General features: G+C 44.9%; 1 protein-coding gene across 7 annotated transcripts in view; it reads right to left on the bottom strand.

Annotated features, from left to right (window-relative positions):
• Nucleotides 1–18073, bottom strand: part of DHX30 (DExH-box helicase 30) — a 36693-nt gene that overhangs the window by 7937 nt on the left and 10683 nt on the right. For 6 of the 7 annotated variants that reach the window (XR_003992350.2, XR_003992353.1, XM_030492881.1 and 3 more), the window contains 8 exons: nt 12523–12653; nt 10114–10224; nt 7608–7963; nt 6681–6807; nt 5809–5958; nt 4878–5030; nt 2490–3311; nt 1248–1326 (listed from right to left, as the gene is read on the bottom strand). Coding sequence is in view for 5 of the 7 variants with exons in the window: in XM_030492881.1 (XP_030348741.1) it covers nt 1248–1326; nt 2490–3311; nt 4878–5030; nt 5809–5958; nt 6681–6807; nt 7608–7963; nt 10114–10224; nt 12523–12653 (1929 nt within the window). In the remaining 2 variants the exon portion in view is untranslated. Of the gene's footprint in view, nt 1–1247; nt 1327–2489; nt 3312–4877; nt 5031–5808; nt 5959–6680; nt 6808–7607; nt 7964–10113; nt 10225–12522; nt 12656–18073 lie in introns of all 7 variants that reach the window. The other variant, XM_030492873.1, reaches the window with a different exon arrangement.

Genomic DNA, 18073 nt, shown 5'->3' on the forward strand with positions numbered 1-18073 from the left:
TGCAGACACAGAAACAGCTGCTGCTGCACAAAAGAGACACCCACTATTTGCCTAAGTCCTCAGCAACCTTTAGCCCAAGAAACCCAAAGAAAAGCAGGGCCCTGGTCTGTGATGCCCCCTGCCAGCTGATCTCTAAGGAAATCTGCATTATCCTTAGCGTGAACAAATGACAGCATGCTGACCTGTATCAGAAACAGTATGCCAGCAGGACTAGGGAATTAATAACCCCCTTGTACTCAGCACTGGTGAGGCCACACCTTGAATACCGTGTTCGGTTCTGGGCCCGTCACTACGAGAGAGACACTGTGATCAGAGAGCAACGAAGCTGGTGAAGGGCCTGGAGCACAAGTCTTGTGAGGAACAGCTGAGGGCACTGGGGTTGTTTAATCTGGAGAAGAGAAGGCTCAAGGGAGACCTTACTGCTCTCTACAACTACCTGAAAGTAGGACAAGAGATAATGGCCTCAAGTTGTGCCAAGGGAGGTTTAGATTGGATATTGGGAAACATTTCTTCACCAAAAGGGTAGTGCTGGAATCGCTGCCTCTGGAAATGCTCAAAAAACATGCAGATGAAGCCCCCGGTGACACGGTTAGTGGTGGACTTGGCAGTCCTGGGGTAACGGTTGGACTTCATGACTTAAAAGATCTTTTCCAACCTAGCTGATCCTAAGATGACAGATCCAGACATTATACGAAATGAGACCCAGGGGAACATTTGTCTAGACTTCATACTTGCTATGCTGTATCTACTTCTGTGATCTCGTTAGGACAAGGTTTTACAGCCAGAAAGAAACCAAGCCACAGGTAGCTTGAGAGGCAATGCCTACTACCTTTGAAATACTTAGAACTCTTACAAGTCATCTGAGAGTTATCCTGCCTTCTTCACAAAAACCTCCCAGGCAAAGATATTTAACAGGGATGGGTCTCCAATACAGAAAAATAACTAAATTGCACAGCACAAGTTTGCAAATGCTGGAGCACAGACAAGTCTTGCCCTTCTTCCCCCATCCTCCCAGAACAGCTGCATCTTGGGACACTAGCACTGGGGACTCAGATGTTGTCTTAGCCAGACTCAGAATCAGCTCATGCCACACTGCTTGAAACTATTCAGTTCAACAGGAATTCAAGGTGGCCTTGCAGAAGTCAGCTCAGCATCATGTTCTCTCTGTGAAGGGTCTGGGCTCTGCAGGGTTCGCTCTTCCTCCTCACACACAAAAGGAAAGGGCAAGCAGGCAAGGCAGAACCTACCTGGTTCTCCATGGGCATCAATCTGGAGTACGAGGTCAGTGATGAGATCAAGATCAAGGACACATTCATCATCCGATTGCTGGATAAAACAGGATGACACATGCAGATAAATAAGCAGCAATCTAGCAGAGAGCAGAAAGGCACGCAGCTTCCCAGAGCATCTTCTGGAGAGAACAAATGCCTGTACTTGGACAGTTTGCCCAAGACTAGGAGCCAGGAACCTCAGGAGCCTGGTTTTGGCTCCATCTGGAACCTGCTCTGGTCACAACTGCTGCCAGTTTCCTCTGCTGTGCAATGAGAATATACAGTCTCTTTCCCTTCTCCAGACTTGGAAGCTAACCAAGATTTGTGTACCTCTACTGAACAGTACCTAACAAGTAACAAAAATTAACATGAAATTCCAGGGGACAAAGCTGTGCCATATGCACCTGGGACTTCAAAGCCACCTGGCACAGAGCAGCAGCTTTTAAATCCCTCAGTAATGTGGAACACACCTATTAGGCCAGCTTAAAGAACACAGGTAAAAAAATCCCAGCCACAACAGAAAGATTGCCCTGAAGGCAACAGGACACCCTTGGCAAGTTTGCTGAGGAGACAAAACTGGGAAAGGTGGCTGATCTACCAGATGGTTGCTCATCCATAGGGAGGGACTGCTACAGGCTGCAGAAATGGGCTGACACCTTCTAGCCCATCAGGCTGGACTAGATAATGTCTAACTGCCAACCTCAATGATTCTGTGACTCCACGACCCACAACTGAAGTGAGATTACCCACAGCAAAGAGTATGTGTCTGGAGAGCATTTTCCAGAGGAACAGTAAGACTAGCTGCAGCCAGGGAATTCACTCAGGCAGGTCAGTGAGCACTTAGGTAACAGACTGCTGGGAAGTCTTGGACAAGGCTTGCACAGAGCATGCAAACATTCAAACTGCATCTATGTATATACATAGGGAAGTACAATGAGCCGTTAGCTTACTCAAACATGAACAATCTTCTCATTAAAGAGGGACAAAAGTAACTTAGGCCAAATCTGAAGTCATCTTTATCCATAATTTAATCAAAATACTCTGGGATTCTACTAAGCTGACTTTACCTCAGGAGGGTTGACGTGGAATTAAAGCTCAACAAACACTGTCCAACAACCGCAGGGAAGAGGGAGCAGTTCCAAGCCCAAACCCTCCCCTGCTGACATGCCAGGAGTTTGGTGCCTCACGCAAGGGAAACAGCTTAACCCACTCACCCACCTTGATCTCATAGTGCCGGTGTCGGTGCCGGCCCAGCTTGGCCAAGATCTCCTCCAGGTAGTATTCCTTCACTGGGTACATGAAACCCGGCACCTTGACCACAGGGCAATCCCCAAAATAATGTGAGAAACGTTGATTGTCTCCTGTGGCACTCATTAAGACCAGGCGCAGGTCAGGGTTGAGCTTCTGGATGCCCTTGAGCAGGATGAGCAGGAAATCGGTGTTGACATCTCGCTCGTGGACCTCATCAACCACAACGTGGCTGACACCCTCCAGGCTGGGGTTCCCCTGCAGCTTCCGCAGCAGGATGCCCACGGTGCAGAAAAGAAGGGCTCCTCCCCTGGCAGGTGGCTTGCTCTCCAGTCGCACCTGGTAACCCACATTCTTCCTCATGTTGGGACCCAACTCTTGTGCCACACGCTGAGCGACTGAGATGGCACTGATCCTCCTTGGCTGGGTGATCACTACATTGCAGCGGGCACCACGTCCCTCCAGGATGTAGTGTTCCAGCAGGAGCTGAGGGATCCTGGTGGTTTTCCCACAGCCTGTATCTCCTGCTATTACCACGACAGGGTTCTGCTCAATGGCCGATAGGATGGTGTCCTTGTGAGGATCCACTGGCAGTGGGTGGCTCTCCTGCCACGAGGATCCTCTCCTTTTCCATAGGGCCAGGAGATTCTGGCTAAGGCGTACTTCTTCTGCTTCCAACATGGGTATATATGTCTTCCCTGTGATTGCATCACTTATGGCACCAGATTCCTTGCTCAGATTCATCATGTCATCCGCGATCCGGGGCCTGGATTCCCTGATGTCCACTGGATACTGGGAGAGACAGAGAAAGTTGTCAGTGACAAAAAGATTAGTACTGGTCCTGAGAAGAACCGAAAGGAACAAGTGCCTGGAACAGACTCAGCCAGACTGGCTTTGCAGTGACCACGAAGCTTTGCCAAAGTCTCGTCAGATTTTAGGTAACTCAACTACTTACATTTTGAACTGAGGTTATTTAAAGTGAGAGCTATCTTGAGCAGCTCCCTGCATTTTCCTCCTTGCATCCCCTATTTTAAGAGGGGTATTAGCACTGATGCCTGAACTGACAGGCACAAACCAGTAACTTAAGCTTTCCAAGCCGGTGGCTACACTGCACGCAAGTGACTCAATGGCCCCTCAAAGACAACTTTTGGAAACTATCAAGTTACACCACCACCCTTCTCTCCCTCAGGAAGCCCGGACACGTAACTTGCACAAAACATAAGCGTTCGGCTAAGCCAGAAATATTCTATCTTGGCAAAAGAAAAAACACAAGGCCCACATCCCACAGGAAGAACTAAAAGGAGCAACAATAGGTCACAAATTGTCAAGAACACAAATCAAAGCATTGGCCCAGATGTTTGCAGTATTAAAAGTTCAGCTACAAATCAGTACTTTTGGATTCAGCCTTACTCAGACACAGAGCCCTCCCTTCCACACACAGTGTGACAGCTCATGTCCATGTAAGCACGGTAGGCAGACCGAGCTCCTTCACGATGCTGCTGTTTTTCCAACATTTTTCACCCTTAGTTCAGTCACTTACAGCAGGTCATTCAGCAGTAGCTGCTGTCTTCGTCAGAGTCTTGGCCTTTAGTGGATGGCTTTTAGTGGATGTCCTTTCTAGGACATTCACTACTGCTTTGTTTGCTTTACAGCATCTGTAAGATACTGTAAAGATCACCCAAGATCTTTACTGTTCAGGCCCAAGAGTACCACATCAGTGACTTGCCAACTTCCAAACACAGGCATTATGTTCCATGACTTCAATAAGCTCCACACATTGGCACCTGAGCTATGATCAACCTCATCTTACCTTAGCACTAACTCCTGCTTTGACAGTGAATGCTCCCTAGGAACCCTGTCTCGGCACTGCTTCAGCTCCTATGGGTGTCTGTTCACCACTGCTCCACCAGGAAGAGGGATCTCCTGGGTGGAAGTACCACTGGCTGCCTGGGGACCTACACCCACCACTAATGTACAACACTGTGAGAGATGCTCCCAAGGGGAATATGCTAGTACCAGTACCTGGTCCTTGTAAAGCTACAAGGCACGACAACAAAGGAGTTTAATACCGGCACAAGGCAGCATTCATAAGCCTACAAAGGAGACCAAAACTGCACTCTGTAACAACCCAAAAGCCAAATAATGCTGTCAAACGTCACAGATGCATATGGAGAAGGCCCACTGCCCAGAATGGGCCTCCCTTCCCCAAAGGTCAGCAGAGACTGATCAGGTTTTGTGGCAATCTATCAAGGCACGAATTCCCTCAATGCTGTGATGTGAAGCTTTCAACCACATGCAATTCCTGAAGTTAAACAGGATCAGCCAAATGTGATTCCCAGACAGCTGAGCAGGCCTTACGTGATTCAGATAGTTCTCAATCTTGCGCAGGGTTGCCTCAGGGACTTTGATGTGGCAGGGTTTCCGCTGGTTCTCACCAAGCTCCCGCAGCGAAGTCATGTTGTACATAGCATGGCTGAGGGGGTTGTTGTTCTTGTCCACCAAGCCGAGGCTCTGCAAAGGAGGAGGCAAACAATGCTGTCAGGTACAAGACTGCTGCATACAAAGTGCTGGCATATAGAGCATGTGGGTCCTACATGTTTGAATAAGCTCACTCCTTACCCTATATCCCAAATCCATCACTTCCTGCTTTAGCCATAGCAAGAAACAAAACATGATCTCATCTCAACTCCCCAGTGAAACAGACACAGTGGAGCCAACTGATACCTGCTCCCAACACAACACTCAAACGAAGGTCTTAAACAGACCCACCAAAGAAACAGTAGTCACAACTGTATCTGACAAAACCCTCTTGCAAGGACTGTTAACTTCCTTGCTATGGTTCTGGTACATTGTGCCAATTCAACAATAAGTCCTACACCATTTTTTTGGACATCCCCTTCCTGACTCTAGAGTCTGCAGCAAAATGCTTGGATTAGTCCACCCACAAGAATGAGAAGATAGTCTGACTCAGTAGACAGCAGCAAGGGAGCAAAGAGAACAAGCTAACACTTCCAGGTGATCCCTATACATCGCTTTTTGTTGAGAGCTCGAAACAAGCATGACAGCCTTCACAGGTCAGACACTGAATGGGTACAACAGCAGTACTCCCTGAATCCTAAGATTTGGAAATCCATGCTTATTAGACAAGAAGCCAAGGATCAGAAAGTTTCAGGCATCACCCCATTAGGCTCAAAAATGGAAGTCAGGTGCAAGGAGCCTCTACTCACAGACCAGTTGGATGGTCTACTCTACTCACAGACCATAGGATGTAGGAGCTACATGCACTTACCTTCAGCTTCTGACAGGCCAGTGCTGCTGCTTTGTTTTCTGCCTCCACCTTGCGACGGCCCTTGGCAGCAAAAGTCATGGGACAGGGCCAGCGGAGCGTGAGCTTGCAGATCTTGGTTTTGGTGCCTACTGTACGGAATTGCATGTATTCCTAAGAGACATGTCAACAACACCAGATTTGGGAAGGTGTTAAAGAGCCTACATAACTAGGCAGGCATTTCCAAATACACCCCAATATTTTTGGCCAGAGCTTAATTTGTTGGGGTTTTTTGTTTGTTTGCTTTGATTTTTTTTTTTTTTAACAGTTCAGTGGAACAGGCTTACTGCACCCAATTGAACCCCCCAGCTCACAAGGCACTGGCTACACAGAAGTGACAGCAGGCAGCTGCGTGGAGAACATCACTGAAAGCCTACGGGGTGGAGCACAGCTACTGTTTGCTAAGCATACGAGGTCTGGAAAGGAGGTGGGTGACACATACCAAGGAGGAGGATCACTGGATACTGGCAAGAAGTGAGTTGTGGAAAGATTCCATCAGCACAGAAATTACACATTGCTCCAAGTAACCAAACTTGTGTTTTTTGCAGATATATGGGGAAATGCAAACCTATCGCCTTCAAAAATATTCTCCTTCATTCAGACAGCCGCTCCTCTACTGCCCTGGTCTCAAGTAACAACATTCCTCATGTTTCTATTAAAATATTCCCAGAATTCTCACCACAAAGTCTTTTCCTTGCTCTTCAGGCTTATTTTTCTAAACCTGTTTTTAATTTCCCTTTTCTCCCCAGTTCTCAACTGCCCCCCAAAAGCATCCAAAGTGACCCCGATTGGAGTCTTTGAGCTTCATCCCTGGCAGGACTCAAACAGCACCTTACCTTGACTGTGGAGGAAGAGGTTGCAATCTGAATCACTTGAGCCAGGAGATTTTTGGGAAGTGGGAACTGCGTCAGGGCACGGATGGCAGTGTTGTCATCTGTCATTTCAATGGAACTCCCTCCTCGGCTAGATGGAAGATGAGAACAGTTGATATACAAATATCTGCTCTGTGCTCAGGCCTACCTCACTTTATGTCTCCTACTGAGGTCCTGAAACTAAGTAGTTAAAGGCACAGATGATTTTTGGTCATCTGAAAAGTCAAGCTGTATCTTGCTACTAAAATCTGTCAGTCATGGAACAATCACCCAGCCTAGCAATACCACATACTAAAAAGCAAACCTTTACACTAGCACTGCAAACCAGACAGCATCAACAGCTTTTAAAGATTCAATAAATAATTCTGAATACAAAGAGCGTCCCTAAAACCAGCCCCTACCATCAGGTCCTTAGAGGTCTTACTCCTGTTGACTATTAAAAATCCAAGATTTGTGCTCATAAAATATGAAGGCAAGCAAGCAACTATGGTGATGAAAAGGAGCAGGTTTAATATTGCTCTTAAAACCAGGGTGGTCAAAAAAGGTCTAAGTGCACAATTTCTGGAAATGGGAATCATTTTAGGCCCAGAAGTGTCAGGCAGGCACATAATAAGTAGGCAGCAGTCTACCCAAAGGGCAAGACCCCAGAGAAGCAGCCTGTGCATCCCCTTGTGAGGATGCCAGGCATGAGAACAGGCTGCCTGGCATGAGAACAGGCTGCCCTGCTACTGCCCGCATAGGAATGGTGCAGCAGCCAGTGTTCAGCCCCTCTACAGGCCTCACCAGCAACGTGGGAAGCTGCAGCTCAACTGTGTTGAACTGCAGGGGTGCACAAGCTACCAAAGCCTCTCATTTACTGCCTTGGCTTAGTAGCTATCAGGGCAGACATACCTTGCATCTCTGCCCGGGGTTCGAGCATCTGAATGTGCAATAGGTAGATAATCAGAAACATCGATTGCTTCTTCTTCCAGCTCTCCTTCCTCCAGTTCCCCTTCCTCTAGCTCCCCTTCCTCCAGCTCTTCTCTTCTCATTGCTTTAGGCATCCTGCCCTGTTCCATGGGCTGGATGGAATCATCCGGTTCCATCCGCCGCCAGCAGGTTGACAAGTCGGCAAGAGATGGTCCAGACTTGGAGCGCCACTTGCCCTCCGAGCACCACCTCTCATCGGGACAGCCAAGCTGGTCAGCGAGGAGCCGGTACTTTGCAGCATCAAAGAGCTCATTTCTGGGCCCCAGCAACCCCCAGCCCTGCAACAGAGAAATGTATTCATTGTTAACTGCAGTAAAGAGATAGAAGTGTTCAAGGCCAGGTTGGACGGGGGGCTTGGAGCAACCTGGTCTAGCGGAAGGTGTCCCTGCCTGTGGCAGTGGGGTTGGAACTGGATGGTCTTTAAGGTCCATTCCAACCCAAACTACTCTGTGATTCTATGAACTGCAGGAAACCAAAATACATCTGGTAAAGGAGAGAAATGCAGGAGCAACTTCTTCATATCCCACAGAAAAAGAGAAAGAAAAAGGACTTTCAGAAACTTAAGCTTTTCTCCTCCCATTATTTCTTAAGAAAGGGAATCTGTTCACTAACCTCACTTCCCAGGGCACAACTGCTTAGCATCACATAGCTTGTTACAAAGGGTGGGCCAAGATTTATCAGTATTTTGCTATCAGCTATATTTAGTGTACTGAAGTTTTGAAACCTACCTTGGAGCATGAAATGCATCTCTCTTTGGGAAGCCTAGTCTAAACAAGCATAACCTGGGATGACACAAGATGAGGATTCAGGGAATGGTTCATCTCCATTCATTTCACAGGAAAAGTTATTTGTATAAGCAGTAATAAGACCTCCCTAACCTAGCGGCTTTTGAAACAGAATAGCTCCTAATCACTGCTGGCCTACCACCTGCATTTAGGACTGAACTATACATGAAGCTCCAAACATACCTAAAGTGCAACACGCGCCATGTTTTACCAGACCACTGCAATAAATGAGAAGTTACATCTTTTAGGCCTCTCAATGGCCACGTATTAGACGAGACTGCATTATTTCATGCTGTAGGAGTGCCTAAGACAGCAAGAATTCACTTTGCCAGCTGCTGTACTCAAAGCCACTACATTCAGACACACTCTGCACCAATTCGGCACTACCACTTTTCTTGAACTGATGACTATTTAAAGCATTTGTAGCTATTTCTGTAGTTTCCCATCACGAGTGTCTTCTGGTAGGTTACAGGTTTAGCTGGCAAGCACCAGAGTTAAAGCTTTGTATGCTGGATCTGTGGTTTCAGAGTGCTGAGGTTTTTAAGTTCTAAACTGAAGTACAGTTTGGCCATTTCCAAAATCTGGAGAAAAACATAGTGTAAGCATAGGTAGGAATTTTCTTCCCTTGAAAACCTGCAGGCTCTCAAATAAATTAGGAAACAATGCTTTTGTTGCACACTGACTAGTGAGGCTGAAACAAGAATATATTTCCAGTGAATGAGCATCAACTATGCTTTAGGTGGAATGAAGTCAGTCAGTGAAACAAGTTTTGCTAATCACAAAATTAAAGAAACCAGCCTAGAAACAGGGGCCAGCTGAAGAAAGTTTCATGCTACAATTCTTAACTTCTGAAGGCTAGCTACTTCTTGATGTAGCTTTCTTGACCTACAAGCAAATCAAAAAGCTCTCTTATTGTTAGACCATCTGCGGCATCTTTTCTAAGCTCCTTAGTAGGAAGATATCATTGTTCTTACTACATACATGAAAGCGAAACTCCAAAGCCAACTCACTTGCTCGAAGTTAGAGACAACAGTAAGTGACAGAGCTGAAGACAAAACTGCATCTTATTCTCAGCTATGTAACACAATCTTCAATGTGACATTTATAACTCTACTGTAATTGTTTGATATTGGCAGTACACAAATATCGACCGCTTCCAGCCATAAAATAGTGGCAGACTAGCATAACTTTAAAAGAGTAATCATAAAACAGAACATGTGATCACCAGACTATGGCTTACACAAAGAGGAAACAAGAGCCTCCAAGTACTACACTTGCAAATACACATGGGTAGGCTGACAGAAGTGTGAGATAGTGAACGGGAACAGCAAATATACCCAAGGGAAGCTCTACTCGCCACAGATACTGAGACTAAGATAAAAGCTGATTATAGTCTAGGGCATAAGGAACAAAGGTCAGAACTCAAATAATTTAGTAAGTTCACACCTGGCTGAAGCAAGTGGGCTTTTAAGCTCAAATGGATTCAGAGAGCCCAAGACTTCACCCTCTACCCTTGATTAACAGATAGGCCGATTAAGAAAGGGAACAAGCAAAAAGAGAGAAAAGTCAGAAATCGCCAAAATGGACGAGGCCTGCACACTCAAAGGCCTGTTTGTTCAAGATAAAGAGGAGCATAAGTTCACCTTGAAGAGCTGACATGCTGCAGCTGCTGCCTGTCTCTCAGCATCGATCTTCTTGGTCCCATAGCCTTCCACTTCCACATTCTTAGGCCACTTTATATGCAGAGTGACTTTCTGAAAAGCAAATACAAGCAGTAAAGCGAGACAGCAGAGAAGAATCCCTCTCCTCCAGCAGGAGCATACCTACTTCAAACATCTCTGAACTCTGGGTAAAGAAGAGAACTACAAGTGAAAATCCCAAACAAACCACTTGTGTAGTCACTTTTACGGGAAGCTCCATTCCAGTCTTATAGAAAGAAGAGCCTGAAAAAGGTACAGGAGTTGCCTGCAGTCACACAGAAGCTGCAGGGCTGAGCCAGACCCAGAAGCCAGGCTGACTACCGGCACAGTGCCACATACTCCGGGTTGGAGCTTCGCAGGCTGCAATGTGGCAGCTCAGAGGAATCAAATGCCAAGAGCGCATTACGAGAACAATTCAGATTCAGTTAACTGTTCCTATGTACGCTGCAGCATACCAGACCATGCCTGAGAAGCACCATTCACTCTCCAACACATTTCCAGTTGTACTGGCAAGCAAATCTTCCTAACTGCTTCTTTACTCTAATTTTAACCAGCAGCATATTGTACCACAGTTACACAGGCTACCATACTCATCGGGCACATGAGAACCCAGCCTTCAGTACATGCTGCCCAACACAAGCTATTAAGAGAACTAACAGTACCACCAGAGCTCCTCTCATACCAGTGCAGTTGGATGAGAACAGCTGAAAAACCTGCAGAGGCAAAGAATGCTGAGAGCTGAACCCTGTCCTTTGTAAAAAAACGCTCCAGATCAAGAACTCGTTCTACTCCTGGCCCTGCAGATGCTGTAGCTGAGTTTCTGCAAAGCTCAAAGGAGGGAAATGCCTAAGGAATTCTCTCCTGTTTCTGCAGCAAAGATGAAAGGTGGCATTTCGGTCCGCTGGGAAAACCCCACCTACAAGGCTAGAGAAAAGGTTCCTGACTTTTCAACAGTCTACAGCTGGCTGGCTGCCTGCCTGCCATCTGAATCTCATCTTGCTGTAGGAAATTGCTGCGTACTTTGCCTAGGGGCTCAGCATGAAAAGGCACAGACCTGATGAGAAAAAAGTTGCCTCATGAAGGCCAAGTTACTTGGTGCTCATGAAAAAACCTTGTTTGCTTCCAACTGAGACTTCTCCAGGTTGTCTCACCCATCCTTCTGTTTCCAGACACTTTCTGGGCTGAGTTTTGGTTATGGTTTTGGTTTTTTTTTTTTCTTTTGTGATTCAATCCTCGTTTTTTCCAAGAGCTCCTTTTTGTTGTTGTTGCTTTTGTTTTTAATCTGAAGTTATCCTCGACATTAATCTATATAAGCGCTAACAAGAATGTGAACTGATTACACAAGCTAAAATGATGAAGCATCAGTTACGGTATTCCAAAATTTAAGTTAGGAAACTGCATTACTGCTCAAGGAAGAAGCAAGAAAAAACAACCCACAAATAATAAAGGAACTCTAAAGTAATTATTACTTTGTATTGCTTAAAATGCAGAGATGCTTAAAAAGGATGTGGCAATAAAAACTGTCTGGGAAATTTTAGACAGAATGTTATTGGAAAATGTTAATCCATCAGAACTGAATCTTTTCCTGGAATGTGTGTTACAGTTAAACTTCAGCTGGAAAGTGCTCTCAGCAATAGAAGGAGAGCTGGTACGATAAAAGAAGGCAAGGCCTTGAACAGAGAGTACCCATCAGTTAAGAACTTCTGCTCAGTTTATAGCAGAAGTTTATAGCAGTTTTGGATCTGGGCCTCTCGCATCCCAGTGAGAGCTCAAACCACTTGGCAAACTGTTTGCTTGGAACTCCTCTGCTTCATTTCACAAAAAAAAAAAAAATTGAAAAAAAAGTCTGTATTTCATTTTGCCCTTAAGTAGGATTAGAAGCCTCCCTTCACTGCAAACCAATTCTTCTTTGCTGATTGCAACTTAATAACGTAGGCTTAGGCATTTGTTTTATTAGAATCTACAATAAAATCCAGGCCTACTAAGGTCTGAAGTATAGCATTTAAATTTTTATTTTCTAAGATAGTTTGATACACATCTGATTGGACTATATATGTCTCTGCTGAGAGAAGCTGGTTCCAGCAAGCTACTTAAGAGAAAAAAAAAATCCACCTTTACACACACAAAAGGAGGACAGCACCTACGTTTATATACCTATTAAAATATGTGAAAATAAAGAGAAACAGGAAGACGTAAGAATATTTCTTGTTTGAAAATCGCACAACTGGAATTAAAACACTTCTATCATTTTCTCTACTAGAGTTACTTCTCAGACTAGCAGCTTTCTTGGCTCACTTCCCACTCCATGTGCCACACACCTACTCGCCACCCATCCCAGCACAACAGGATTACCTTTTTTCTTGGCCCATTGGTGTGGATGTACACCAGCTTGTCCCTCGCATGAGAAATGCCCAGGGCTCGTCCAATCACGCTGTTGAGCAAGTTTTTAGGCTGTGGAAATTCCTTTAATAAGTCTCTGGAATCTAAAAGAAAAAAACAACAGAGAAACTAAATGTCTTAGAATTCTTGTGCAGTCCTGTTCAGAAACGTGTTCTGACACCTGCTTCACTGCAGCTCTGTGAGCATTCATGTCTCTGAGGTTACAGATAGAAAAGTAAGCAGAGGTATTAAGTGGTTCACCTACAATGTCTCCAGGCATCAGCAAAATGGCACGCAGGAGTGCAAAGTCTCCTGAGCTCCAAATGGAAGATGACACTGCAAATCCAAAATGGGCAGCAATACCATATGTCCCATTCTTCTCCCAAAATGCACAGACTGTTTCTCCCCCTCCTCTTTTAAAAGTATGGATATCCTTTACTTAGAACTGCAGTGCTGACAGACTCACTCCATGATTCAGTGCCACTAACAATCACCTAACAGTTTGGAAAGACTTTTCTCCCAAAAAAAGAACATAGTATCAACAGGGAAAAACCAACAGACTACATATTGAATCTGAATACAAATATCCTAGCACAGAATTCAAAGCCCAGATTAACGCATGGAGTTGGTGCCATTTCCTTACTTATGGAGGCAAAAGCAGCTCTGTGTCATTCTTTGGTATTGAAAAGAAACTGAGCAATAACTATTTTGATCAAACTTTCGTATTTGCATCCCCCTCCTGAATCATGTGTATCACCTCAGGGTTAAATCAAGGGTCGTAACAACACACAAGTTACTACTAGTGGCTGGATCTAGTACATAACATGAAATAATGCTTGGAGGCTTCTCCCTGAATTGATTGTGAAGGCTTGGTTAGAGGCTGGGAATGCGGTTTTGCACTCACTGCTCAGAGAACCCCCTGGAAGAAGTTTGCCAACGATCTTTGGAGATATACCAGCCCAAGCAGGAAGCCGAGGAGCAGTGCCAGAGGCAGCAGGTATCGATGGCAGGTAGGACTGGGCAGCACAGGTCCCCTGCCCTGATGCGTGAGACTATGGCACTTGCAGGAAGGGAATATTAATGATCAGTTCAAATCACTCATTTAAAAGTAATAACAATAATAAAAATCAGACTGCCCCCAGACAGAGCAATGTCTCACCCACCTCATGTTCCAGCCTCCTCCCTGGTGCCAACACCAGCAGCTTTAGCTGGTGAGGAAGCTGCTCTACGCACCCCTCGCATGCATTCCTGTTGCACCCAGCACTACAGGGAAGAGCCTGTATCTGAGCAGCAGCCCAAGCAAGATCAGATTAAGTTTAATGTGATGATAACAATTCCAGAGGTAGTTACGCTACACAAACGGGCAGATCCAACAGCTTGCTGCTGCTGTGATGGGTAGATACTGTTTCTTCCAGGCTCTGGCACTACCACTGCTCCAGCTCTGGCACAAACCCAAACGTACTGGGAGATGATTTGCAACCCTGATCTGACAGAAAACTAAACTAGAAAAATTAATTACTCAGGTTTTTACTGGGCTCACAATCAGCTGACTGCACAGTCCTGCAGGTACCCAAAAGCAGTGCAAGGGAACAGGGAAGAGCAATGGGATCTCCATTCCTGCAGCGGCAAGCACAGCCAGGCCCCTCTCGTCCTATGTTCAGCATGCAGGACGCATGCTCCCCAGGCAGTTAGAACTTCATTGATCTTGCAGGCCACCAACGGGTTTGAGCACTACTTTTTACAAGCTTCTAATTCTCTATGGGTATTCAGGGGAAGCTGAATCATAAGCCAACAACACACTTCACTGGTACTGCCAGAATCTGGAATTTCAGATTAAGCTATGAACTCCAAGGAGTAACGACCCAACAGTCACACTCATGAGAGCATCACCAAGATCTGCCATCCTGTTTTGCCGAAAACTCCGACTGCAGAGTTGCTATAACGAAGATACACAGTAACCAGCTCCAGAGAAGAAAGCAAGCACTTAAAGAGAGGCTCAGTAACACAGGCACGTGGAACAGACACTCACCAAGAAGCTACTCAGTGAGGGCAAACTGCAGTTATGAATATATATTATGAGGGCTCACCTAAAGGCTGACCGAAGGAGAAATCACGGGTTTTTCAGGGAAAGCAGAACAGTTATATTGTACCACTGCAGGCCCAACTCTTGTCTGACTGTGTTGGGTAAGGGAGAGAAAAAAACCAAAAAGCACGTTGCTGATCATATCATCCTTTCCAGCAAAAAAAGAAAAAAAGCCCAGCATGCTGATCCAGAGCTCAGGAAAAAAGTTAATTACTGGTGACACTCAGTTTTGAAGCTTCTTCCTCCAAAATACCTGAATCTCAGAGAAACCACTTTCAGAAGCCAAATGGACCAGACACAGAAGGAATTTGGGTTCCTTAACATATACAGGGAGATGCTGAAATACAACCTCCGTGGCGTGCGATAAGGTTGCCGGGAGCTGGGTATCATTTGAAGACAGGTCGCATTGTAATTCGACAATTGGCTAATTCTGACTCCCAGCTGGAACGGCCTGAAGTTGGCATTACTTTTCAACCCAGTACGTAGAGGACAAGCTGGTATTTAGAGGGCAGCATCAAAATGAACAGATTAAACCTGCTGCCCACTCAACCTCCTTCGACTATCGATATTGAAAAGACTGTGCAATGCACAATGGGCTTTCTGCCTCTCCTCTGTGTGATGCTCAGCCACGGTATCTCCCATTATACAGAATAATACAAACAACCCACCGGCTGCTGTTTCTCATACATACTTGGGCAAAATCCTTGGACAATTACAGGGGAATACGCAGGAAGTACTCCGATTTCTGAATGCTATTTGTCCATGAATTACCTTCTATGCATTGGCCAGGAGAGCATGAAAACGGTCTCAGCCTAACAAAGAACTACAAGCCAATTTTCTGTAATTACACAGCAAATGTAGTATTCCTACCTACTCACACAGCAAGCACCACTATATTCAGACTTTGACCTGCTCAGGAGAACTGGAAAAGTGACTAAGGTTTTGGCAGTCTGCAGTTCTATTCCATTCCACATCGCTGGGATGCATGGAGGGAGGAGTAGTAACACAATTCCCAAATGCACTATTAAATTCACTTAATAAATGAGAAATTAAAAAAAAAAAAAAAAAAAAAGCAACACACAAAGGCCTCTAACACCAGCCTGTATTATTTGGCCTCTGGCTGCTTCCTCTTCCAAAAACAATAACCTGAGAAATTCTACAGTAAGTAACAGGCGGAGGTATAAGCACATTCTTTTTAAACACCCTCCAAAAAACAAAATGCAATTACCTAACAACAGAGCCAATTTCTCACATTCTGAGGTGACTCCTCAGTGAAGACTAAATATTTAATCCATTCTAGAGCAAAGAATAGGCTCTCTAAGTAACAAAGCCTAGTTCTGGCTTGCAGATCAGACTCTGAATTACCAGCAGAGACACAATGTCTTCACAGCTGACAATGCCATATTCAGCAGTACCATCTGACGTGTATCAACAGCGACTCAAGGCTTGATGGATTACTCTCAGCCCATTCTTATCCCCAGTTTGAGAGCTGAAAGGATCTTATCTTGCGTGAAGCCGTGCCTCACTCGTAGTTTTTAAAGAAACACTCTGAAACTGCAGAACTGGATTTGCAGAATGCCTCCCTCCCTGACAGATTGGATTTCTTGGCATCTTCCTCCAAAGAGTGTCTTAGTTCTCTCACTGCTGAGAATGGATATTTGGGTAGAAAGCATTTTAGTGGTAGTCACAGCCCTGCAGAGGCAAGGAGGAGAACCTAATACTCCCAAAACAAAACAGAGTTTATTTTTATATCCAATTCCTATCAAGCCAGAACCATATATGATGTCCAAACCACATCTCCAACATCATGAAGGAATATTAAAAGCCTGTCTCAGATAGCAGGCAACTCAGGGTGGGGTTATCAAAGAAGCCAATTAACTCATTGAAGTTCCTCAAAGCCAAGGAGTGCTTTGGCTTAACTTGGTTGTGAAAGTCCAGGGTAATTCCAAGCACCACTGACAGAAAAAAAACCAAAAAATAAAACCAAACAACTCCCAGCTGTAGCTATTAACCCCAACAGAACTGACAAAAAGTAAAGATAAGATCCGACAAACAGTAAAGACACTTGTTAGGTGCAATAACAGCACAAAAAATGGCCCAAAGTCTTGCTCAAGAAAACCAGAGGAGCATTAGATGGATTTAAACAGTTTCTGTCTTCCCTCAAATTCTCTTCCCTGGAGAAGCAACAAACAAGCAGCAAGGACAAACTATTAAACACACCAATCATCAAGATATAAGCCCCCGCAGCAATAAATTCAAGTCAGTGAAGAATGCTCCTAACACATCAAAAAATCGCAGGGAAGAAGAAAGCCCTGTGGCTCTGTAATATCCATTTCATAAGGAATTAGCCTTGACATGTCTTAGTATGGAGAGAGAAGGTTCCACCTGGCAGTTTAGCTTGGAGTACACCAAAATAGTATTGCTTTTTTGGGGGGTTGGGGCTCTTTTAAACCATCATCTAGGATCCTGACCAAGGCTCTTTTCAAGCTACACAGCAATGAAATCTGCATGCAGTTCTTGCCTAAACAAGAACAAACTTCAAACTTGGTAGAACTGACAAGGCTTCTTCAAAGCAAGTGAGATCATCAGAGAACCAGAATGACTGATAGCCAAACTCCATCCATGGTTGGACCGATGGCCAATGTCCATTCACTGAGGACTCAGCTGGACATCGCCCTGATCAACTCACTTTGAGACAGAGATCAAACCACATGGCACCCAGAGCTTCAGTCCAACCTCAACTCTTCTGTGATACTACGAGACAGCAAACTGAATTAGTCTTTCTTAGAGCAAAACAGAGGTCAAGATTGCATAAGTCTTAGTAACAAGTAAGAAGTGCCACAGACCTAGCTGAGCAGGCAGAGGAGCTCTCTGTATCACAGAGTCTGCTCCAAAACTCCATGATCGAGACCAGCGTAGCAAAGCCTTAGACATTAATCCAAATACAACCCTGGCATTTTTAAGCTGGCGTTAGTTCTGAGCTGATTTTTATGTGTTTGCCTCCAAGGCTAATAACAAATGCAGTCAAATGAAGAAAGGTAACAAGACATCAACTTACAAGCTGAAGGCTTAGAGCTTGCCCTCAGAAGTAGTTTTTTAAAGTAACTTTAATGATCTCTATGTGTTCAAGTAGCAGCTATATGTAGGGCAGATTATGTCAGGACTTTTTATTTGCTCATCTGAAATGAATCTTCCAATATCACCAACCTGCCATCAGAAGAGCCTCCCATGGTCAAACCACCACACAGACTGGAAGAATGAGAGAACCAAAGCCCAAAGATAAAAGCACCCAAGTACTCTCTTGAAAAAACACATTAGAAAAAGCGCTGAGCAATGAAGTACAAAAGCAGGAAGAAAAGAAAAAATGGTTTATTGCTTTTCTCAGGCAACTCATTACACAATAATTTGGGATGGTTTAGCTTTTACTTCATAAGTCAGTTA

Source organism: Strigops habroptila, chromosome 1, assembly GCF_004027225.2.
Source record: "Strigops habroptila isolate Jane chromosome 1, bStrHab1.2.pri, whole genome shotgun sequence".
NCBI lineage: Eukaryota > Metazoa > Chordata > Aves > Psittaciformes > Psittacidae > Strigops > Strigops habroptila.